Source organism: Dermacentor silvarum, chromosome 4 (assembly GCF_013339745.2).
Source record: "Dermacentor silvarum isolate Dsil-2018 chromosome 4, BIME_Dsil_1.4, whole genome shotgun sequence".
NCBI lineage: Eukaryota > Metazoa > Arthropoda > Arachnida > Ixodida > Ixodidae > Dermacentor > Dermacentor silvarum.
In genome coordinates, this window is record NC_051157.2 from 1,044,501 (window position 1) to 1,070,577 (window position 26,077).

The following is a 26,077-nucleotide window of genomic DNA, read 5'->3' on the forward strand; positions in this document are numbered from 1 at the left end:
AAAATTTGGATTTTGTTCTTCTCCTACGTAATAAATGCACCCTGAATTTGCTGCCGTGAAGTAGGAGACAACGGTATGATTCGGCGTCTGATAAGGCGTCCGCAGGTACGATTGTATCGGACGCCGTATTGGACTCCGAATCATACCGTGTGTCTCCTACCTTTACTGTGATAGCGATCATATGGACACTCCAGGCGCATTACTGCCGTTGGTGCCAACAATTGCAGCTGTATTTCCCGCGTTCGAGGAAAGAAAACAGGGAGGAAATGCGCCATATCCTGTTGCGCACATGGCACCTACAGCAACTACGCATTGTGCGGCTGCATGTGCCCTATGTTGAAAGCAATCTGTGTCGGAGGCTCAGTCTAGCTGCGAAGGCGACTTATACCTTTGTGTGTGCTCCGTTCTCATCGGGTCACTTCGCTTGCCGTTGCTGCCGCGCCTGCTCACGCCAGCATTTTGACAGCGAGTATCCGCGGTCATCGAGTATGATGTGTTCGTGTTTGCCTGTGTGGGGAGCACACGTACCCATCTCCTCCCATGTACTTCCGTCGTCGCATGCGGACGTTGTGTCGACGCATCCAGAGCCGGTGCAGACACGAGAGAGAGGCACTTTGCCCTCTCCCGGTTCTCGCTCGCCTCTCGCGACGCGCGTACCCTCGTGGGAAAAAGGAAGGTATCCAACTTGCGGGGAGGCGATTTTCTCGTGAAAGGTTAAGAGATAAAAGATCGCCACGGGGGGACACCCATGCTCTCTAGCATCCCTACCTTGAACCTGCCGGAACGGATGCACACTCAAACCTCGTCATAACTTAACGGGATATAACGAAATAATGGATATAACGAAGTGAAATCTCCATAGAGAACCATGCATTTGAAACCTCATTGTAACGAAGTAAAATTGACCTGTCAATGGATATAACGAACTATATTAGTCTACCAAAAAAAAAAAATACCCACCACGGTGCATAAGTATTCCGCACAGTTCGACACTTGTTCGGCGCGGCTGTTTTAAAACTCCCGCGTCGACCTCACGACCATGCGCATCCATGCCACGCGCGGCCGAACGAGCCATCCTCCTCGCTCAACCAGTGGGGCAAAATGAGCGGGCGAGCTGGCGGGCCATGTGACGGCAATGAGAAGCGGCCAAACGGCGCAGCGCCGCAGCAGCAGCGAGCGAAATGACCTTCGTGCAGTCTATCGCTTCAACGCAAACTGATCACCGAGAACGCACGGCACGCACAAAGCTACGAGCCGCCGACGCACCTACACTGCCTAGACTCTGCCCCCAATGCAGATCGCATTCAAGATACGGCGCCGGAGTAATCCCCACCCCCCGTGCCTCGCGGGCGACAGAAGAAGCGCGCTTCCGCCCCGCCTTTCTGCTTCACGCCTGCGAGATTGTACTGCAATCGTCGACTGACCCTCGCACGCCTTCACTCGCACATACAGCATACGGTGCGCGGCGACGGCATTATCGCCCTTAGGCTTTATACGGATTAGTTATGGCACGTACACCCGTGAGCAAAAGTATACGGACCACAGGGTCGTTGAAAAAACTGAATTTCTTCGTAATTAACACGCTTAAGCTGAAATTGACGTGCACAGTGGAAAGTTCGTAATGCCAAGTTTGGACTGCAGTCATCAATTTCGAGTTGCATTCGCAGGCAGTTGAAGAAATTGGCATTATCGCACAATCGCTGGTCCGTATACTATTGCTCGCGGGTGTACACACTAGCGGCAAAACGCGTGCGGTGCGCCACCGGCAGCAAAACCATGGCCGCCTGGATCGGCGCACGTGGTGGTTCCGATCCAGGCGGCTGTGGCAAAACGTAGCTGGGGCAGGGCGGCCACACCCGGCGGCGCAATTCATTTTCCAGGGCAGCTGGGCCCTCAGACTGTGGCGTTGCCGTACGGGAGAACGTGAACCACGGCGGCGCCTCACATTTGTTTGTGCCTCGGTGCCGCGGCACCGCGGCGGTCGTTGGGGTGTTGTGGACGCTGCGCTCCACAACACCCACCCCAAATAAAATAATACTGCTCCAGTCGGGTAGACTGCTCCCTCCCTGAGAGTGAGATTATATTTGGATCATCAAAACAGTAATGTGTTCATTTAGGAATAGCCGAAGGACGAGAAAAGGCAGACCACTGTCACCTGCCAGACTTGGAGCACAACTGTGGCAGCTGTTACGGGATCGATGCTATTCCTAAATAAACGCATCACTGTTTTGATGATCCAAATATAATCTCACCATCAGGGAGGGAGCAGTCTACCTGACTGGAGCAGCATTTTTTTATGCTTCGAAGCCGCATTGCTGGGTACAAACAGATCCGAGGCGCTGCCTTGGTTCTCGTTCTCCCATGCGATGGCGCCACAGTCCGAGGGCCCAGTTGCCCTGAAAAATGAAAATCGCCACCCGGGCAGTGCACCGCTGCGGCAGTCACGTGACAGCATAGACCCCTTCCCCCTTCTCGAACTATCCATCAGCTCCGTCCGGGAGCTGATGGATAGTTCTGGATATAACGAAATAATTACAGCTCTCCTTAAACTTCGTTATAACGAGGTTTGAGTGTAACTGCTGCAACCCGTGATTGACCTCGCTTGAGTAACTACCACATGCACCGAGGCAAGCGTATTTATTCCTTATTACAGAGTGGACTTCCCTCAGCGAGTGTGCCTTATTGCCCGCAGCAATAAACGTTAAGTTGTCTTGCTCGTTGCATTATTTGCCCGAACCCTACGTAGCTGAGATTGCACGCGCTTCGGGTTGGGGAGTATGACGGAATGACCATGTGTGGCTAGATCTGGAGCTTGCCTTCAGCCCTAGCCTCATGCAGAGCGGACCCCCCACACCTGTGCGCGCTGACACCATGCTTGTTAATCTACATAGTTATCATATGTTTGCAAGTTTATACAGCTGATATCTGTACTATCCTCACTTCGTATAGCTGCCTACGTATTTGCTATCGCAATCGATGGTTCGCCTTTCAGGTGATACTACAACTTTGTAGAGGTGGCCGTGGAAAAAAAGTAGCTAAAAATTTTACTCTCCATAATGAACACACCCCCCAACTTTGCGCATATTTTTCTGGAAAAAAAGTGAGTTCATTATGGCGAGTAAATACAGTACATGATATTCTAAGGACAAGAAGTTACGAAAAGTTAAGTACTTTGTTATATTGACTATTATGTCATATTGAAGTTCGTTATATCAAGGTTTAACTAATTGTTTCGTGAAGGTGATGCCAAAACTTTTTCACCATCTCAAGATGCACAGTGTGGCACCCAGTGAGTGCAGCTCCTCTTAAGGTTGCTTTTTGTATGGTACCAGGCATTGGCTCCCCATGTGTGAATAGACAAACGTCGGTGCAGGCAAGGCCACCTGGGCATGGTAGTGCTACTCATGCGGCACGGTGCAGACCCATCCCTGGTGGACGGTGAAGGCTGCACCTGCATCCACCTGGCCGCGCAGTCAGGCCACACTGCCATCGTGGCCTACCTGGTGGCCAAGGGGCAGCCAGTCAACCAGGCAGACAGCAACGGCATGACTCCCCTCATGTGGTCCGCCTACAGGGTGATGACGTAAGTACAGTGTAGACCACTTATAACGTAAGTCGCCGGAGTCGCGAATATCCGCACTATAAGTAGTACTGCACTATAACCAAAGCAACAATTTTCAAGGCCCGCACATATGCAAAACATGTGCACCGAGCCGCCACGCGTATGCGACAGTCGAGGAATGCAGCTAGAACGTTTGCATTCAATTTAGAGTCGAATCTCGTTAATTCGAACCAAATCACGCGGCGGCGCCTCCGACCGGCATTGCTCCGGCACCGCCATAGAGTAAAAGCTTAGGAGAGACCCCTCAATGTCACGCGCAAACGAAACAAACAAAAAAACAGGAACAAAAAAGCGTGGCGAAAATTTCACCCTCTCTCAAATAGCAAAGTCGCCAATTCTGCGTTGCGCCGGAACATGCGTGTACGTGCCGACATCTCAGCCATGCTACCGTAGTCACGCGTAGAAAATGGCAGTGAACCCTTCTTTCTCCTTTATGCTTCCTCTACATTCTAGTCACGTGTTGACCTTGCACGCTGCGGCTACGGCAACACAGTAGTGCAAACAATCAAAAGGGCATTTATTGCACCTTTCATACACTAATACACACTAGCCGAATTGCAACCAATAGAACATTCACATGGGCACGCGACTAATCAAGGAAGTCCGACTCACCGCGACCCGATAGCGAGCGATGTTCGCCCCATGCTGTGACACCATCGCCTAGTCATTCACGTGTGCGGTCACGCGAACGGTGGTGCGTTTGAACGATCCGTGTTCGTCCATACCGGTGCCCCGCTCCGAACCACGCGAGACGTCTCGCGAAGCGTGGATCGGCGCACGCGCAAGATGTCCGCGTCGCTCACCAATCCCAACCCAAAGAGGAAGCGCCCTCGACCTTTCTCTCCCAAGTCACCCCGACGTTCGGCGGCGTTAGCATCGCGACACTCACGCCATCTCCCGCAATGCGCCGCAACCACCACGACCGCCACCGGGTTTAGCCACGCGGAGAAGCCGGACTACAGGAGACATGCGGGGAAAACAACATCAGGGGACGCGTGAGAGTCGCGCATCTCCACATCCCCCCAACCTTAAAGACCATGCCCGTCTCGTGCCTGCTACTCTACGCCACCTGGCGTCGGCCCGGTACCCTCACAGGGCAGTGACGAGATGCACTCGCTACATCTATAATTTTTTGCCGCCTTCGTTCTTGACGCCTTTTATGCGCATTGTTTTTATCTCATCAGTGGTGTACTTTGTGTGTGCAACCGGTCACAGGCACAAAGCAAGGGCTGGTCGTTCGCCATAGAACGACAGTCATTCTTTCAACAAAGAAAAATGTGTGGTTGCTTCAGACAGTGTTTTGCATGCTTATCGATTTTCCCTTCAGAAAAGCTTTTCTCTCTTTCCACTCCCGCAATCACTATGTGCCTGTGCTAAGCCTACGTGCCTGGGGGGAGCGGCGACGCAGATTAACTTGTGTGTTCACTTTGAAAACGCCTTGACACCGGTCGTGAATGAAGCTGAGGTCCCCTGAAATATTTTGGAACCTTACTAGATACAATAGCTTGCACCGATTGAAATGGGGTCTCTTAATCGTTGGTTTGCCCTATTCATGCCCACTAGCTGGTGTGTCCCCTGCATGGGAGACGAAATGTCTCAGTAAATTGCACTAATATTCACTATTGTACATACTGCGACGTAGCGTTAACACGACCTTTAATACACCGCGAAGACGCGGCGGACCGATCACACTCAAGGCACAGATCAGTCTCACAATGACTCCCCACAAGTGATGAAGATGAAGAAGCCAATATGATGATGAACATGTGCAGCCAACGAAGAAGTGACTGAGAAATGCCCACACTAATTTCCCCCGCGTGCGAGCGGCCAGCCTGGCCGCAACTTAAAGGGACGGCGAACACCATGTGAAAGACTTCATGCAAGAGACGTGGACAATCTTGGCAGCATGAAAGCGGTGGTCAGTGGAACCACAATAGGTTGGACGAGATAATTAACGGGAGAAGTCTGCTCCAAGACTCTGTATGAGCCTATGAACCGAAACTGAAACTTGTTGCACAAGCCAGGAGTGCGAACTGGTGTCCGGAGTAGCACTTCATCGCCCGGGCGGAAGAACACTGCGCGATGGGATGCGTCATAGAGGTCCTTGTGGTACTGTTGCCGTGCTTCAGTGTTGATGCGGGCGAGCTGGCGACAGTGGAGGAGGCGTGATATATGTTGTTCACAAGAGGATGCAGGTGGAGTGACAGGGGCGAAGGAGGAGACATCAAGAAAATAAGATGGCGAACGGCCATAGACGAGGTAGAATAGCGAGTAACCAGTTGTGCGTAGTACGGCGGTATTGTACGCAAAAGTCACGAATGGCAAAATTGCGTCCCAGTTTGTGTGGTCTGGTTGAATATACATGGCTATCATGTCGAAGAGCGTGCGATGAAAACGCTGTTAGTCCGTTGGTTTGAGGGTGGTAACTGGAGGTTGTCTTGTGGGTGGTGCCGGTGGCTCGGAGCAATTCGGCTATGATTTGTGAAAGGAATGCCTTTCCACGGTCGCTCAGGATGACACGAGGAGCACCGTGACGCAGGATTAATGCTTGAAGTATAAATGCAGCCACTTCAGAAGCCAACGCCGAAGTCACGCAAGTTGTTTCGGCGTAACGTGTCAGGTGGTCGACGGCTGTCACTATCCATCGATTGCCGGTGAGAGTCGTGGGAAGGGGACCATACAGATCAATAACAACGACTTCGAATGGTGCTGACGGACACGGGACTGGTTGGAGCTCTCCGCTTTGACCTGATGTTGGTAGCTTTCGGAGCTGGCAAATGATGCAGGAAGCGACGTCCCGCGCTACACTAGTGGATAAGCCAGGCCAGTAGAAGCGACCTTTGATGCGGTAGTATGTTTTCTGAAAACCAAGATGACCAGCAGTCATGTCGTCATGATAGGCCTTAAGAACATTAGCGCGAAGAGAGCGAGGCAGAACAGGCACCCAGCGTTGACCATCAGGGTGATAGATATGGCGGTACAGGGCGCAGTTGTCGAGCTTGAATTGTGTGAGCTGTCAACGAAGGCGAGCGTTGGGCGGGCGCGAAGTTCCCTGAATGCGGTCTATGATGCGTCGACAGTAGGGGTCAGCGAGTTGGTGAGATATGAGCGATCCATGGTCATCAGAAGGAATCTGGTAAATATAGATTAAGGACAACACATGCGGGGAAGGACAGTCCGAAAGCTTGTCGCGAAAGGCAGGAGCGGAACCATGGCATGGCGTCGTACGAAGCGGGCAGCGAGAAAACGCGTCTGCGTCCTGATGCTTTTTACCACTCTTGTAGATAATAATGAAGTCGTATTCTTGCAGACGGATAATCCAGCGACCAAGGCGTCCGGTCAAGTTCTTGAGCGTGGAAAGCCAACATAGGGCATGGTGGTCCGTAACAATAGTAAAATGGCGGCCGTGAAGATACGGTCGAAATTTCTGTACCGACCAAATGACAGCTAGGCACTCCTGCTCAGTGATGGTATAATTCTTCTCGGTGTTCGTCAGTACGCGGCTAGCGTAAGCGACGACCCTCTCACGTGAAGACTCATCTCGCTGTAGGAGAATACCACCGATGCCATGACCGCTAGCGTCCGTATGCAGGAGTGTGGGTGCGGTTTCATCGAAATGGCGAAGTACTGGTTCAAAATGTGAGGGCGTTTTTCAGATGGGTAAACGCTGATTCGCATTCGGGAGACCACTCAAAGGCAACGCCAGATCCGAGTAATTTGTGCAACGGTGCAGCTATTGAGGCGAAGTCACGTATAAAGCGGCGAAAATAAGAAGCGAGGCCAAGGAAACTGCTCAAATCTGTGGCCCTTTCGGGGCGAGGTAAGTGATGAACCGCTGAAACCTTATCGGGATCTGGACGAATGCCGTCCTTGCTTACAATGTGACCCAAGACCTTAATTGTCTTGCTGGCAAAACAGCACTTTTTCGTGTTCAGCTGTAGGCCAGCGTTGGCAAGGCACATGAGAACTTCGGCCAGGCATTGCAGGTGTTGAGAGAATGTGGAAGAGAAAACATCAATGTCGTCCAGATAGCACAGGCAAGTCTTCCACTACGGTGTCAACCATGCGTTCGAATGTTGCGGATGCATTGCAGAGGCCGAATGGCATTACATTGAACTCGTGTAGCCCATCTGGTGTTGAAAACGCTGTTTTTTCTTTATCGTCCTCATGTATAGGTATTTGCCAGTAGCCCGAACGCCAATCAAGACTCGAGAAGTACTCGGCATTCTGCAGTGAATCCAAGGCATCGCCTATGCGAGGCATAGGGTATACATCCTTACGCGTGATCTTATTGAGTGCCCGGTAATCGACGCAAAACCGCACAGAGCCGTCTTTTTTCCGAACCAGAACGACTGGGGATGACCAAGGACTAGCGGAGGGGCGTATTATCTTCTGTTGCAGCATGTCGTCGACATTTTCTTCAATGACTTTCCGCCCGGCAAGAGAGACGCGATATGGTCGACGGCAAACAATGGACCCGCCATCTGTCTCTATCGGATGCGTGATGACGGATGTCTGTCCCAATGAAGAGGCATGCGCGTCAAACGAACCTTCATACTTTTTCAGCAAAGCAAGCAACTGTTGTGACTGTGAAGGGGTCAGGTCGGAACTGATGGCAGCTTCAAGGGCAGAGAAAGATGCGGAACGCCCAACAGAAGGAGCTTCAGAGGAAGCCGCTTCAACAGAAACAACAAAGAGATGCTCGGATTTAGTGACGCAAGCCAATGTAGTACCCTTAGGGATCAGAAGTTTTTCGGATGTCGGGTTGGTAGCGCAGACGAATGCGGAGCCATTCTCAAACCGGACCAGCCCTGACGCAAAGACTATCCCTCTTATGAGACAGTTCGCAGATGGTTGTACGAACAAGTCACCATATTCAATGACATCCGACGTGATTGCAACAATTCTCTGACGGCAAGGAAGTAGCTCGGTGTCTTCTGCAGCAAGCAAGCGAAGCGGTGAGTCATCTGTATGAAGTGAATAGGCGGTGTCGGTCATGTGGAGAACACGTTTCCAACAGCAGATGGAAGTGGACGCTGTCGAAAGAAAATCCCATCCTAATATCAGCTGCTGGGTACACGAACTTAGCACTGCGAATTGTATATAATGCAGAATTCCATCAATATAGACACGAACAGTGCACATGGCGGCAGGTCGAATGTTGTTCCCTTGAGCAGCGAGTAGCGTAGGTCCATCATAAGGAGTGGTGACTTTCCTGAGGCGCGAACACAAATCACGGTGAATAATTGACAAACTAGCACCGGTGTCTATTAAAGCTTCCACGTGCACTCCTTCAACGAAAACAGATAGCATATTATGCGGACGCGCTGGAGGAATTTCTGTCGAGCAATGCAGCTTTTCCTCCAAAAGCTGCATAAGTTAGTTTTCCGGGCGACGATCGGTGAATGGAGAAGCTGGTCGAAGTGGCGACGTAGAGCGACGAACGGGTGACGGCGAGCGGCGTCTGGCCGTACGGTAGCTAGGAGCAGGTGGCGATGGAGAGCGGTCGGAACGCGGAGCATAAGGACGGCGTTGGAAAGAGGCCCCAGCAGAAAAGTTGTCCCTTTCGTAGGTGTCAAATCCGCGACGCTCGTCTGGCTGCCGCTTGTGACAGAAACTTGCGATGTGGCCACGATATCCACAGTAGTAACATATAGGTCGGGTTGGACGCCATGGTGGAAAGTAAGGTTGGTGAGGTGTGCTGGTAGACAGCGAGGCCAACTGCGTCTGCGTTGGTTTAGGAGGCATCGATGGCACGAGGGCTGGGGCAACTGCGGCTACCTGCGCGTACGTTGGTGGGGGCCTAGGGACTTGAGGGTCTGTATACGCAGTACCCGCCATAGACGCCAACTCCTCCTTGACAACGTCACGCAAAGTGGTGTTTGGGGCGTGGGCAGGAATGGGACCTGCCGAGAAGCCAAGAGACTGCAGCTCTTCTCGTATATTGCACGGACGATTGCGCGCAACGAGGGATCTGCGGTAGGGTTGTTGTCAGGGGTGTCCGGTGGTGGCAATTGGATAGATTCAAGTTCGTCGAGGCGCTGGCACGTAGCTACAATGTCAGCGACGGTAGCCGGGTCCTTGATGGCCAACGCATTGAAGGCGAGAGGCCCAATGCCTTTGAGTATGTGGCGTACTCTGTCTAATTCGGGCCATAGAAGCGAAGCGTCGACAGAGAGCGAGGACATCCTCTATATACGAGGTATATGACTCGCCGAGTTGTTGTTTGCGATTGTCGAGTGTCTTCTTCGCGATGGCGGAACGAACAGCCGGAGTACCAAAAACTTGTCGGAGCTGCTGTTTGAAACTACTCCAGTCGGTGAGGTCGATCTCGTGGTTGAAAAACCAAGTCTTCGCTACGCCCGTGAGATAGAAGGAGACATGGCATAGCTTCGTCACCTCATCCCAGTGGTTAGCAGAACTCACCCGGTCGTAGTTGTCAAGCCAATCCTCCACATCTTCACCACGAAAGCCAGCAAACAGATGGGGGTCGCGCTGGGGCCCACTGACGATCCAAGATGGAGAGGCTGCGGCAGGCGGAGCCGAGACTGTAGACGTAGAAGTGCCAGAGTGCTCGTCCTGCGGCATGTTGGCGGACAGCTGGCACAAACGGCGACCTGAGCGAAGCTCCAGGAGGTAGAGCAGGCGAGCAGAGGACGGGGGACAGAGGAGCAACCTCCACCACTTGCGACGTAGCGTTAACACGACCTTTAATACGCCGCGAAGATGCGGCGTACCGATCACACTCAAGGCACAGATCAGTCTCAAGATGAGTCCCCGCAAGCGATGAAGACGAAGAAGCCGATATGATGATGAACATGTGCAGCCAACGAAGAAGTGACTGAGAAATGCCCACAATACTGTAATTATTGTACATAGGCTGTCTGTACTTTTTGCTCCCTACTCCTGTGCTCTCTCCAATGCTGTACCTTCCTCACTGCACCATCCCCCTTTCTGGCCAATGCTTAGGTGTCAGCCATCGCCAGTGCAGCCAGTGAAATTCTCTTTCGTCCAACAAATATAGTAGCTTTTTCCACAATCACACGCAAGCTAAAGCTGGCAAGTTGGAAACCACACCTCTCGCCTCTTTGTTCTTGGCGCAGCGACGAAGGCATTCTGTGCATGTTGTGGGGAGCACACGCACCCATCTTGTCTCGCGTACTCTCGTCGCGTGCACAAGTTGCGGACGCATCGGGTACCGGCGTACGCACGAGAGAGAGCCACTTTTCCCTCTTCCGGTTCTCGCTCGCCTCTCGCGACGTGCGTACCCTCGCGGGAAAAGGGAAGGTATCTGACGGGCGAGGAGGCGATTCTCCTTGTGAAAGGTAAAAAGAGATAAGGAGCGCCACCGGGGGAGACCCACACTCTCTGGCGTCCCTACCTCGAACCTGCCGGAACAGATATACCAGCTGCAACCCGTGAGTGATCTCGCTTGCCTGACTACCACACGCAACGAGGCAAGCCTATTTATTCCTTATTACAGAGTGGACTTCCCTCTGCAAGTGTGCCTTATTGCCCGCATCAATGAACATTGTTAAGTCGACTTGCTCGTGGCCTTATTTGCCCGAACCCTATGTAGCTGCGATTGCACACGCTACAGGTTGGGGAGTACGACGGAAAGACTGTGTGTGGCTACATCTGGCGCTTGCCTACAGCCCTTGCCTCACCGAGCGTACCCCGACAGTGTGCATGGGAGAGGGGATCGCCCCGATTGATAGTGCGCTCCCTCCAGACTTCCACCAGCCCTCGACTTGCTTTCACATCCAGCCTTTCCCTTTCATTCATGTCGCTCTTTCTGAGCCCGCCTCCTGAAACTTTCTCTTCCGTGGGACTATTGTCAGAAAATTTGGAGGGGGGGGGGGGACTGCTTTGCAGATGCAAAAAGAGTACCAGTCATGATACAAATTGTGACAAGCATGCAGAGAGTTGCAATCATGACACAAATTGCGACAAGCATAGATACACAGCACAGTTAGTGCACAGTTCTGACATTGAGGAGAGAGCAATAGTACCGATGCTCAGTCCAGGCAGCACGTGCGTTGCAGTGAAACGAGAAGACAAGGACGGGTAGGCTTATCGCTGAGGAAAAGCTCTGATAACAACCTACCAAACTCGGTGCTCGATTCTGCATTGATCTCCCTCGCGTCTCACGACCTCGTGGATGCTGTAGATGTAGTCTGGCCATATTTGACCTTTGTCACACAAGTTAAAGCAAAAGCTTCCAAGGCATACACTACTTGCATGGTACCAATGCTTCACACTCGCTAGCGAGGCCGGTACAATAGTTCGAAGCATGATGAGCGCCATTTGGATAAAGTTCTCACGTCGGAGTTATCGCCATTGATTACAGCTGTAGCTTTCTCGAAAATGAGCTATCAGAGAACAGCTATGGCACCTTGATAAGAATGAGCAACATTTTTCTTTACAACATGCAGTTTACAAATGGATTGTATGAATACAGAGAAATTTTCATGTACGTATCAAAGACAAAGTAAATTGTAAGAATGCCTTTGTATGCATGGGGTGGGCTTAACTTGACACCTTGACAACTGCAGTCAGTTAATTTTTCTTTTTCTTCAAGGACTTGTTATTGACGGCTGGTGAGTGAATTGTGGCATATGACTGTGTGGATTCACATTTTAGTACATAAATTGCCACTCCAAACTTCTAGTCTGTAGCAAAGAAAGAAGCCAGCAAGCGCTGTTTTGTTAACTTTTTTTAATATATAGAAGCAGATGACTTAATTGATGATTCTGAACCATGAACAAGGAGAGTTTTTGCTAAACACCGCGACAATTTTTCTTGTGCATGGTGCAGTGTCTTGGTGTGACTAAGCCACCTAAATTGTCCAAATCACGCACATTGGGCCTCATTATTTATTTGTAAAAATCAAAGAGCATTATACCTTGCTTGGAGGCGGCGAACATGTGTTGAACCATAAAAGGCAAGAAAAGCACATTTCCTGTTGTGTTTACAGCTATTGTAACCTTGCATTGTGAAGGTGATGGCATGCATTAGCGACTTAAGTGTTCTTGTTACAAGAAGCTGTGCTGGTGAACTAATTGGTTTTCCTATTTTCCCTTCTCGAGGTCTTTTTTGTTCTCCATGTGTCCTGATGTGTAGATTTTACTGTTTATCTAGTAATAGAGAGCTGGCTTAACTTCAACAGAAATGGTGATTCTGTGGTGCTCCCGAAACAACATATTGGCGGCACAATACAACTGGCGTGGCTGAGTTGCTCCAGCGCGGTTCGCCATTGGTCCGGTGCTCGCTCCGTGATGGTGTCGTCTGCTCCGCTTGTTGCGGTCTCCTCGCGAGCTCCGGACAGTTTCCGTAATCTCGACGAGTGTTAAAGCGGGCGCTACGCGCACATCGCAGTAGCGTGGCCGATCCCGCTTTTTGTGGACGTCTCAGACCCGCCGCTAAGCATTCCGAACATCGGTGACGCGGACTTCGCGACCGAGCTTCGGGCACGGAATGCTCGGACACGCGGCTAAGCCTTTCGCGCGTAGGCGTCTCCGACTCGGCGATGAAGCACATCGCGCGCGGACTTCTCGGATCCTTGCCTAAGCATTTCGTGCGTTGGCGCCTCCGACTGCGCGACTAAGCAAATCGAGCGTCGACTCCTCAAGCCCGCGGCTACGCATTTCGCGCGTCGGCACATCGCTCAACAAGGGTCGACTCCTCGGACCCGCGGCTACGCACTTCGCGCGTCGGCACCGCGAGCGTCGACTCCTCGAGCCCGCCGTTAGGCATTTCGCGCGTCGGCACCTCGGACTGTGCGACTAAGCTAATCGAGCATCGACTCCTCGAGCCCGCGGCTTGGCATTTCGCGCGTCGGCACATCGCTCATCGAGTGTCGACTCCTCGGACCCGCGACTAGGCACTTCGCGCGTCGGCACCTCGAGCGTCGACTCCTCGAGCCCGCGGCTAGGCATTTCGCGTGTCGGCACATCGCTCATGGAGTGTCGACACCTCGAGCGTCTATTCCTCGGACCCGCGGCTAGGCATTTCGCGCGTCGGCACCTCGAACTGCGCGATTGAGCTTGCCGAGCGTTTGGACCCGCGACCAGGCATTTCGCGCATCGGCACCTCGGACTGCGCGACTAAGCTCGTCGAGCGTCTATTCCGCGGACCCGCGACCAGGCATTTCGCACATCGGCACCTCGGAGCCGCGACTTAGCACATCGCGCGCCGACGCTGTTATCGTAATACCACGATATCTCGTAACAATACCTATCATACCACCCCTTCATAAAGAGAACCTCATCATGAGCTCTGTTCACTAGGCCACTTGGGCTGGCACAGACACCTGGCTGCAGAAGTGAGGCATGATACAAAAGTACAGGCTGGAAAGCACCTAGCAGCTGCATTGCTGCCTATCTATCAGTGGCTCTCCTAACCTCCATAGCCATTGTCAATGGAAGATGATTCAGAAGGCTGCTGAGAGCCTTCATTCAGTGACATGGTCGATTCTACCAAAAGAAAACAATGCCTCACTGACTGCACTAGAGGCTGCTATCAATGAGGCAGTCTGCAGATACAACGCTAGAACTACTGTATATTTATGCCCACATAGTTCTGCACCTCACTTGGTTTGAAACCCAGGCACCATGCTCTTTGTAGAGCAGCAGTAAAGAATGCCATACAAACATGAAAAAGGCAGAATGAAGGCTCAGCAGACCAGAGGCCACATGTCCAAGAAGCCCCACATCACAAAACACATCAAAGATTACAAATTTGGTGCATTTTAGAGAACTGAAGAGAAGGTGAAACTTTGAGAGCCGTTTTCTCAAAACTGTTTTTTCGCCTTTCTGCTCAGTTTCTGGAGCTGATTTCTTCGTTACCGTTTAGCCTATTTTGATTCTGTTTCTTTTGTCACGTTCCTTGGACTACAGTGCAGGTCGAGACAGTTTCGAATTTTTATCTTGACTTTTTATAAATTTATGGCGTGGCTATTCGTTCACCCCGAAAGTGTGCTTGGTGCGAAGGTAACTTGAAAAACGACTATCTAAAAAATTTGTGTTGCGAAAAAAAAAAAGTAAGACTGTCACGACCTTCAGCACGCATTCAGCTATGCAGTCAATACTCAACGAGCCTTCCATCATGTTTTTTAAGCTCCCCAGACCCTCCAGAAAGTCCAAGAGAGAAAAATTCTGCTCAATAAAATGTTCTCAAGGTATCACTCTGAAACTTTTATGGAAGTATCAGGGAGACATTCTAAACATTTGTGCCAATTTTCATCAAAATCCATGAAGAAATCAGGAAGTTGATTTTCAAAGCCACGTCCCCCCTTAAGTGTCTTTGCTTATGTGGCCGTATAGTTATCAGCACACACCTATCATCTACCCAAACCTTGCACATCGTCACTGCTGTAAGATGCTAGAGCATATAATCACCTCCCATATTTACAGTCATTTAGAGAATAACTTTTTCTTCGCAAACCATCATGCATTTAGGAAGGGTTTATCATGCGACATGCAGCATTTGAGTTCACGACAGAATTACATTTTTAATCTGGACAAAAACCTGCAAACTGACTCCATGTTTTTAGATTTTTCAAAAGCGTTTGATTGCGTAGCTCACTGCCGACTAATTTCTAAACTGTCTTCTTTGTCCTTAGATTCACTAACACTATCTTGGATTGAGAACTTTCTTACCAATCGGCAGCAGTTCACCGTGGTTAACAATTTTTCCTTCCCCCTCTCTTACGTTCGCTCTGGTGTGCCGCAGGGCTGTGTCCTCGGACCACTACTTTTTCTGATATATATTAACGACTTACCGAATAACATATGTTCTCATGTGCGGATTTTTGCTGATGATTGTATAATTTACCGAGTAATTTCTAGTACTGATGACCATGTAAAAATTCAAAATGATCTTGACCTTATTAGCAGTTGGTGTAGCATGTGGCTAATGTCGCTCAATCCAGATAAATGTAATGTCTTTCATTCGCAAACATTTCTTTTCAAACTTTTCATACTAATATTAATAACAATCCTGTGTCTGTAGTTACTTTTTTCAAATATGTAGGCGTAACCCTGACATCAAACCTTCCCTGGACTACACAGATCAACATCTGCGGAAATGCCTCCCAGTCCTTGGGATATTTACGCCGGAACCTCTGTAAGACGCCTATCTTACATATGTTCACCCTAAAGTTAAATTTGTTTCTTCAGTTTGGTTCCCTTTAAAAATTATTTAACCACTATGCTAGAATCAATTCAGAATAGAGCCGCTCGATTCATCTCACAAAATGACAACTATAACGAAAGCATAACGCAAATTAAAAACAATTTATCAATTCCTTCATTGAACACTCGTCGTGATGTAGCACTTTTATTGCTGTTTCACAAGTGCGTTCATGGACCAAGGCCATCACCAATAGCTCTGCAAGTCTCTCCATTCATCTCATGAAGATTGCCTAATCATCTTTCTTTCACCCGCGTCTATGGTAAAGCAGACGCTTTGAACTCATCCACACTTCCATGTGTCATCCGCTTGCGGAATGATCGTCCCGATATCCTGGTAGCTGAAGCTAACAAAGAAAAATTCCGTCATGACATAAACATGCATTTCTTACTTTAAATAACTTCTTGCCTGCTTTGCTTCTTCTGTGCATTGTTTTAAAAAATTTTTTTTTAATCTGAGGATTTTAGAGTTTGTGTAAACTTGATTCTTCCTTGTGTTATTATTAATAAAGTGCTCTTATGTTCTGTATGATTGTATGCTCTTTATACTATGTCAAATTTTGAAGCTCCCCTTACCCAATGCGCATTTTTCAGGCCTGTAAGGTATTTTGAATGAATAAATAAATAAGTAAATAAATAAATAAATAAATAAATAAATAAATAAATAAATAATGCAACTTCTGAGTCATAACAATGTCCTTGTGGGGTGCACTAAGAATCATTTCGAAGAATCACGTAAGTATTAGCACTTGTTTGCACCCTATGTGCTTGAACCATTTCATGCCGAACCGGTACCCGCTGTAGTGGCTTAATGGTTAGGGCCGTTGCGCTGCTAAGCACGTGATCGCAAGACCAAATCAACTGGCTAGGGCAGCCGCATTTTGATAGGGGTGAAATGCACAAATATAGGTACGCTGCTCATTGCGTGCACGTTAAAAGAACCACAGGGGGTCAAAATTAATCCTTTCTCCCTCACTATAATCTGCATCGTGGTTTTGGCATGTAACCCAGAATTGTTTTTTTCGTGCCGCACCGGTAACTATTATTTTTTCATTTCAGGTTCAGGCACATTCAAAGAATATTATTTGGCTTCAGTTCCCACTACAATTCCGATTTAGTACGGTTTTCAGGTTGGTTTGACACCCTGTTATAAAGCCAAAATGAAATTAAGTAAATCCATCACCTTGACGCCTGACAATTCTCACAAAGAACACAAAGGAACATGTAATGCTCGCTCGACCGATGTATCTATACTGACGACAAGCAACACAGCACACGTTTGCGTGCTTGGAGTGCATATGCGTGCCAGAGCTAGTGGCACGTACCTGTTCTGCAATGTTCGGCAGTGCTTAATGGTGATACTGGTCATGAATTTTTAAAATCTTTTTCTCGCTTGAAACAAAATTTACACAAATCAAAATTTGGATCTAAATGTCATAAAAAAGCAGTTTTTTTGCCAACTTTGGACGTAGTTTTCTTGAAAACTATGTTTTAACATTTTATCATATGATTTTTAGCAAAACTATAGCAACTGGCAAAAGTAAAAAATATTATTGCGGCTGAAATAATAACAATGTTTATGCAACAAATTTCTGAAAACGCATGAGTTTTTTAGTTTATATTGGGCCACTTAAATGTGAAAAATTCTTACATGCGTTCACTTATGTTGTCACATAAAGAACAATGCCAGGCAAATCTTCAATCTACTATTGTTTCTTTGCGGAAACTCGGAGAGCACTTAGGTCACCAAAAATATCTTTTTCGAGAAAATTATACCCCTGTCAAGCGGGCAAGTTAAGGGCACTTACGGGGAGTGCACTTCGGGATCTTGAGTGACACCTTAGGCTACGCGGTGCTAAACGGGAAAACGGAGTGCACTCGCCGTAAAGAAACATGGCGACAGACACGAGCGCGTTTTTTGAATATGTAGATAAAAAAAGAAAAAAAACTTCGAAAAAGTGATTGTTTTACGTGGTATTATAAATAAAAACAAACTTAATCTATTTTTTCTCAATAAAAACGTCATTTCTTTTACTATGAGGTGTTGCAAAGTCAATGCCGGCCAAGACGAATACCTAGCCAATCCAGTACAACATGGCGGCCTGCGACGAAGCTGCGTATACGATAATTTTGTTCATTAGTGTGCTGTTTCGCTTCTCGCTAAACACAAATTATTTTGTGTTTAGCTGTTCAACAACTAAAACGAACTTCTGTGTCCTTTTTTATGCATTGCATTCTGTACCATTCAAACCGCTGGCGGCGAGGCTACGCACTCGACCAGCAAAGTGCGTTTCGTGAACGCACTCCGACCGGAGTGCACTCTTCTGCGAGTGACACTCCGCTTGCGCCGTTTAGATTTGGCAAAGTGCACTTAAACCGAGTGACACTCTCCGTAAGTGCACTTAACTTGCCCGCTTGACAGGGGTATTACTTTGGTGAAGTCTCATTCACGTAAGGACCAAGTAGCCCATTTTTTTTTTTTTTTTCAAGAGAATCGATGATGGCCACTTTTTGGGTGTGGGATGTTTCGCGTGTAATGACCCATAAGCGGCTTACTTTCGTCTACTGCCATCGGCTAGGTGCTGATCAGCTACTGAGGGTGCCACTAGGCTTAACTTGCTTCACTTGGATGCTGTAGCATACGGCGCTTTGTAAAGAACTGTTGACGATAGCAAAATGCATTATTTCTCACTGCATTAACTTGCACAAAAAGCGAAGTACGCTGCCATTCGTGGTGGCCAAGCTTCGAAGCGCATGATCGATTTCATCTCTGATAGTGCAAGCCTTTAATGCGTAAGCATTCTTAGGTGACTTACACATAACACTATGCACTCCAGAAAGAAAAAGAAAAAAAAAATTTGAATGGAAAGATTTCAAAAGAAAAATTTGGCGGTGGTGAGTTTCGAACCTACGACGCCATGCTCAGAGGCCTAGCGACTTACCCACTAGGCTAAACACCCACACTTGGAGCAGGGGAATATATCTGAACTACATGAACAAATGTAAAAGGAGAACAGTTTCTATGAAGGCTTTGTTGAAAGATTTGGTGATGGTGGAATAAAAGCCACCTCTGCTGACAGACGTACCAGACCAAGCGCGCTACTCTGGCACCATCTCGTAGCCATCGTCGTTCCACTACGCCTTTCTTCTCACGCTTTCACCGTACCCTTCTCTGCTTTCCTTGTTCGATTTCATCTTTTGCTGTGCTCGCTCGCTCGGTTACGCCTCCGCCACTCACCGCAGGAACTGGCACTTAAGAGCTGCCTTCTAAAATGACTTATCGTGTTTAATTCCCGAAGCTTACTGTCTGCTAGGATGGACACTATAAGGGAATAACTAAGGATTAATTTTGATTGCCTAAAGTTTCCTAAGCGCACAGAAAATATGGTAGACAAGCTTTTTTTTAATCCACCCTACGAAAAGACAGCCATCATGGCCAGGGAATTGAACCTGCGACTTTGTGCTCTGCAGCAAAACGCCAGAGCTAGCGAAAGGAAAAAGCACCTGCCAACTTAATTTCCTTACTCACAGGGCTAATAATAGGAATCCTCTCACATTACTTGCTCGCTTTTATTGTCTCCTCAAATAAGATGTGTTTTGTCTGTAAATGTCTCTCTACTAATAACTGTGAGAACTGAGAGTGCGACGCACAGCAGGTGCCAGGGTATGTGCTGAACAAACGACAAAGCAGATGTTCAGGCCAGGCGGATGGCCAAGGCATTGCTGTAGTGGTGGTGGATTGGCCTGCCGGCACGTCCGTGATTCTGGTTCGGGGCAACAGCAACACTCCCTCCTACATGTCGACTCTGGCGTAGCCAGGGTTTTGTACGCCTTGAAATCTTTGAAAACCCTTGAATTTGAAAAGGGAGATTCAAGGGCCCTTGAAAAAAAAATGTTCTCCTTGAATTCCTTGAAAGCTTTTAAGCATTCAGTGTAGCAAACTCCGCTTAGGGACTATGCCATGGACACTGTCTATTGGAAAACAATTCTAGATACGTTTTTTTGATAGTGTTGCGCAATGATTGCAATGATTGCAAGCCACCAAATACAGGCTTGTTTAAATTGCTCCTGCCATTGGGGAGCTAGACGAAGCCAGAGAAAGCGAGCAAGCCTTGCCACCTTTTTGTTGTTCTGCTGATTGGTTCATACTGCAGCCATATGGCTGCATTCTCGAGCCTTAAAGGGTCTAGAAATGCCTGGCAGAAAGTAATTTCCAGCCATTGGGCTGTAACTCAATGAGTACCTTTGGCCGAAGCTGCACACTATACAGTACAGACCACTTATAATGTAACTGCTTATAGTGCAGGACCCAGGGTGTCTACCAACTGGGAAAACCGGGAAAACAGGGAATTCTCAGGGATTTTGAATATTCTGGAAAAACTCAGGGAAAACTCAGGGAATTTGTGCCTCTATCAGGGAAAATTACTCTAGGGATGGGCGAATATAGGGTATTGTCGAATATTTCATTGAATAATTCTATGTTCGTTATTCGCTTCGATTCGAATTCATGGATTCAATATTTTCGAATTATTCAGCGGTCCCGAATAGGCAGCCAAAAGCCACGGACGGTCGGTGCAAATCTTGGAGGCTTTGCTTCACGTCATGGCTACCATACATCAACCATAAATCTCGAAGGCTATATGTTTTTGCATTAAAGAGCCTGAAATGTGCGACGCAGAAGAGCAGAAACGGCGCTAGCGCACAACCGAAACGAAGCGGCGGAGTCCGCATGGCCATAGTCAGCAGCGGAAATCGTGCGTGAATGACAGCAACGACGCAACGCTTCGTGCCTATTTGTACCTTTATTGCGTTTACCGCCGCGCATAACAACGCGTTGGCCGCGGGATTTCATAGTCGCCACCCATCATCGCGTCGATAGCTGCCGCGGTTTCTTTCGCAGCGGTTTCGTTTTGTTTCGTTTTGACTCAATGCGCACGTCGGCCGCGTGCCTAAAGAGCTGCCTAGTGGCCAGTGGCGCAACGATGGGGGGGATTTGGGGGTTGCAACCCCCCCCTGAGGCCGACTTAACCCCCCCCCCCCTTTTGTTTAACCCCTTTTCTTTCCTTACGCATTTGAGTGCTGCAACTAAGATGTAAGACGCGCAATCGTCTGCACACTCGCAAAAAGCGCATTTTTTGACAATTAATTTCCCGTGAAGAAATCGAAATTAGTGCTGTTTAGATGGTATTGACAAGCTGTCAACCCCCCTCCCTGGCAGAGATACTGGGTGCGCTACTGCTAGTGGCCATCCATGATCGCATAGATAGCGACCGCGATTTCGTCTGAAGTTGTTGCAGGGAACGGTAGTTTCGTTCTGACTCGGTGCGTGCGTCGGCCGGGTATGGTCACACTAGCGGCAAGTTGCCGCGCGTCAGCGCCTTGCCGCGAAGTCCACCGTGGCTATCGCGTCTCGCCGCGCGGCAGCGCGATATGATCTCGCGCGCTCTCCGGAACGCGGAATCACCGTGAGCGAAAAGGGTGCGATCGGACAGCGTCCAGAAATCCCTCAGAACCGCGAGAGACGACAATCGTCGATTGATAACCCGGCGCGGAGCGGCGGAGGTCCGGTTGCCATTGGCTCCTTGACGTCACCCTCGTCGCTCTCGGCACCCTCGGCAAGCCGTAAAACCCCCGATTCCTGCCGCTTTTGCCGCGCGCGTCATGATGCGTTGCCGCTCGCGGCATGACGCGGGCGTTCTTGCCGCTATCGTGGGCAAAGTCGCCGTTCATAATCGTGTCGATAGCGGCCGCGGTTGCGACAAGCAGTTGTTTCGGTTTGACTCGGGGCAAAGCTGTCGAGGATGAAGCGCACCGGCTACATCTCGATGGACGTGCGATACGTTGGCTGTGAGCTTACTTATCGGGATGTGCGCGCGGTAGTGCAAAGCGTGTCGGAAATGATGGCGCGCGCCGCAGACGTGCTGCGAAGGAAGTCGCGAGGCCTCAATCGCCGCTGCGAGAGCTAATCAGTCACGAGATGACGAGAATTGCAGCTTCCGCACTGCTTTTGTGCTAAATAGCGAAAGGATTTGCTCATACATTATACTAATAAAATCGTGCTGACGTAGTAAGCATTTGCTTATTGTTTTTGGCATACCCTGATAATTCGGACATTTTTTTTTTTCAATCCCGTGAAATTCGAATTAACTAGGTTTTACTGTAATATGTAATATATACTGTTGAAACTATTCGATTCGAAATTATTTGACCAAATCAATACTCGCTTCGAACCTCAAATCCACTATTCGCCCGTCCCTAAATTAGCTGTAATTTAATTGAAAGGGAACGAAAGCTGTGGTAATGGAGGGAGGGAGGGGAGGCGACGTTTAGTTGCGCCCCCAAATGCGTATTTATATAAAAATGTGGTGAGGCGAGAAGGTGGTAAAGACTTCGGACGCTGCTCGACAAGTGTCCCGTTCGGATCTCGTCGAAAACTTCCGAGCCGCCCCCAGAGGCACAGGCAACAATCACCAGCGCCGTGCGCGTTCGGTGCGAACGCTGGAAAAACGCCGACGGCGTCGACAACAGTTCGGCGCATTGCTGGTGCTGCTGCATGTCTAAGTTTATACAGCTGATCGATAAAACTACTATCCTTACTCCGTAAAGCTCTCTACTAATTTGCTATCGCAATTGTTGCTTCGCATTTTTTTAACATGCTTATTAAAGAGTGACAGCATCAGGCAACATGGTGTCAGCCCATCTTGATGTAAAAGAAAGTTCCGTTTCACTCAGGGAATTTAGCAAAATCACTCAGGGAAAACCTGGAAAACTCAGGGAATCTGAAAATGTCAACTTGGTAGACACCCTGAGGACCGGATATGATACGGTCTTTTCAGACTCCTGCTAATTTTCCCATAGCACTCTATGTATATGCGTATTCGCTTATAGTGCAGTTGCGGGACGCAAAATACCGGTTACAGTGCGGCTGCCTATAAGTTCGCCAGTCAACCTAGACGGCAAACGCTCCCATCAAGCCACAAATACCGTATTTACTCGAATCTAACGCGCACTTTTTTTCCAATAAAACGGGTCCAAAAATTGCGTGCGCATTAGAATCGAGTATGATCCTCAATTTGCGTTACCATATAGCCGTCGGCATTTCAATATGGCCGCCTCGCACGCGCGCCGAGCCTTGCTACTCTCGAGCCTAGCTACTGCAGCTTCCTCCATGTGCTGCAGTACACCTGCTACCGTCTGTCTTCACGTTCTTTGCATCTGCTCTATCAGCATGAAGTACCGAGTTGATCATGATGCCGCATTTAAAAGGGAAGTGATCATGTGTGCGGAGACGGACGGAAATCGGGCCGCATCACGGGCATTCGGAGAATCCGAAACTTGCGTTCGGTACTGGCACAAACGGAAGGAGAGGATTTTCGCCAGCAAAGCAATGGGAACGGTTTCAGTGGACCAAAGCAGGACGTAATCTGCGACGATCCACTTCGGCGATACGATCGCCTTGGCCCTATCTTGAAAGCAATCTGTGACGGGGAATATCCGCCGCGCGCCGTGTTCTTGCTGCTTATAGGTCGCAGTGAAGCGAGAGGCATGATAGCACGAAGGTCAATTCGCATGCCGTGTTTCCTCACTCGAGCGTTTTGACAGTTCGTTTTCGCGGTCAACGAGCGAGATGTGTTCATGTTTGATTGTGCGTGCATGACACTGTGCTTGTTAATTTATTTAGTAAGTGAATACGGAACCTAGAGCACGGTGACAACGATGGCAGAAATGTGCCTGGAGTGTTCATTATCGCAATAAAATAGTTGTTTTGGTTATAGTGCGGTACTGCTTATAGTGCGGATATTCGCAACTCTGGCGACTAACGTTATAAGTGGTCTACACTGTAGTAACCATCATACCAGAAGGTGATTGACATCATTACAAGGGGAAAGTCAACTTGGAAAACCCATCTGAAGATCTTGAAGCCAACTACAACTCAGCAGCTGCTTAGCTGAAAGAAATTGGAGTTAAGAAGAAGGTTTCACTACCGCATAAACCAGAATATAAGTTTTTCATGAAAAAAACAAGCTAAAGTCACCCCTCAGCTTATATAGCGGTCTTTAGCCGAATGTGAGTTGTCGTCTGGCAATCTGTGGCAGCCTTGCCAAAGCGAACGCCAGTATGGCTGTGTGGTATTGGAGAGCGCAGAAAGGAAAGCTGCGCAAGTGTAACCCATACTGTGGTGTCTCACATGTGCTCTTGGAACAAAGGAACGACAATACAGCAGTGCAAACAATCAAAAGGGCATTTATTGCACCTTTCATACACTAATGCGTGCTAGCCGAATTACTACCCATAGAACATTCACATGGGTGCGCGACAAATCAAGGAACTCCGACTCACTCATAGCGAGCGAATATGTTCACCCCATGCGATGACACCATCGCCTAGTCGTTCACGTGTACGGTCACGCGAACGGTGGCGAGTTCAAACGATCTGTGTTCATCCATACCGGTGTCCTGCTCCTAAGCCTTCTCGGGACGGTCCTGCTAAACGGGGCGGCGCACGCGCGAACAGTCCATGCGTGCTGCTCGCCGACTCCCTAAGCCAAGAGGAACAGCCTCCTCCCTTTTGCGCCTGCGTAACCCTCGCCGTCAGGTGGCGTTAGAAGCGTAACCCTCGTGCCCTCTCGTAACATCCACGCCGACCGCCACCGGTGCTTAGCCACGCGGAAAAGCCGGATTACAGGAGACACGAGCTATGCGGGGAAAACCACATCAGGGGACGCGTGAGAGTCGCGCATCCCCATATCCCCCCAACCTTAAATCACTATACATACTCTGGCGAAACATGTCATACGGTCAATCAACGTGTGCGTCGTGAACAAAAGTTGGTACATGCGGCAGTGGCCGTGCCGAGGAAATGTCCACGTGTTATCCACAACATTCGCACTGACATTGTCTCTGGGGTACACCGCTGGCATCCGTTGGTCACGGGTGCAGCTCTGCACACTTGATGGTACGACTCCAGGCCAGGATCCGGAAATGGCGGCGCAGAAGTCGGCACAAGTAAGAGCTGCAGTAGCCGTTGGTGACTGCCGGCTCTTTTCCCAGCCGCCGAGGTTTGCGAGCCGGACACAGGCGGCCGCCGAAGTCGCTGCGCTGAACTGGCCACAGGCATTTCCCTGGCCTGGGGTAGCTAGACCGTAGTCCGGGGCAGCAGCGCAGATGATGTGCAGGTGACAGCAAACCAGGGGTGACTCCACTCACGCTGCGTACACTCAACGCACTCGACAAACAGCAAAGTAGTGCAAGGGATAGCAATTCGGCATGGACGCATCGCTCATGTGGTACGATGTTCAATTTGGCTGGCAAAATTTAGCGCGGCTATTCAGATGCTAAGTTCATGTGAACAAAGCTTGCTTTTTTGAGTCGAGCGAGTAATTTCAATTCGAGCGAGGCTAACTGGAATGAGGGAAGCAGAGTGCGACAACTCAATGCCACGGTCCACCAGGTTGTATCCCTCCACGTGCGACAGGCGGCTTCGTAAACCCTTAGGCCTAATTCGTCGCTACCCTGACAACAACCGGAATCCAAAAACACCACCTAAAATAGGCACAAGAACAGGCAGCCGCGAGGAGATGTCAGCTCTGTGAGGTGGTCCTACCCCGCTCAGTGCACACAGCATCTGAGTTAACGGCGCCTACCGTCCCAGATGGTGTCGGAGCGGCTGGTGCCAGGCCGCAATACCAGTCAGCCTGTAGCGGCACCTGTGGCCCGCGGCCACCCGGCTCCCTGAGCCGCGACTTCCGAAGTCAAAGAGATAGTTACATAAGAAATTCGGACTACCCAGGAGGCTTCCGTACTCATTCATTTACAGCTTGCCAATTCTTCGCAGGCGCTAGGCCTTACTCTCCCAGGATGCAGACCACGTAGCTCTCATACCGACAAGTGTTCTTCAAAACACTCGCGAAAAGGCTTAGCATGTTGAAAAGTTAAAACATGCTATAAGCTCCGTACAGTGAACAGAAGGCGCTACGGCAAAACGCCGTGCAGCGCCAATGGTGGTAGGAATGTGAAACACTGAGACGGCTGCTCCGAGCCCCGCGGCAGCGACTGAACGTGTTTCAACGCGCGCGTGACGTTCAAAATATCGCGTGTGTTGTTTTGCGGCTTTAAGCCGATAAGCTGTATTGAAAATTACTTTCGTGCGCCTATACTCGACAAAGGAGACAAGCTGTATGTGGCGGGCCACGTTTACGACCTGAAGGAGACCGACGGCGCCGACTTGAGGGCGCCGTCGGTCACTCTTAGCAAGGGAAACAAGT

The 26,077-nt window shown here is 49.4% G+C and overlaps 1 protein-coding gene across 2 annotated transcripts in view; it reads left to right on the top strand.

Moving 5' to 3' along the window:
• LOC119449332 (palmitoyltransferase ZDHHC17) overlaps positions 1–26,077 on the top strand; it is a 280,445-nt gene that overhangs the window by 29,604 nt on the left and 224,764 nt on the right. For both annotated transcript variants that reach the window (XM_049666736.1, XM_037712500.2), the window contains exon 4: positions 3,374–3,583. In XM_049666736.1, the coding sequence (XP_049522693.1) occupies positions 3,374–3,583 (210 nt within the window). The remainder of the gene's footprint in view (positions 1–3,373; positions 3,584–26,077) is intronic.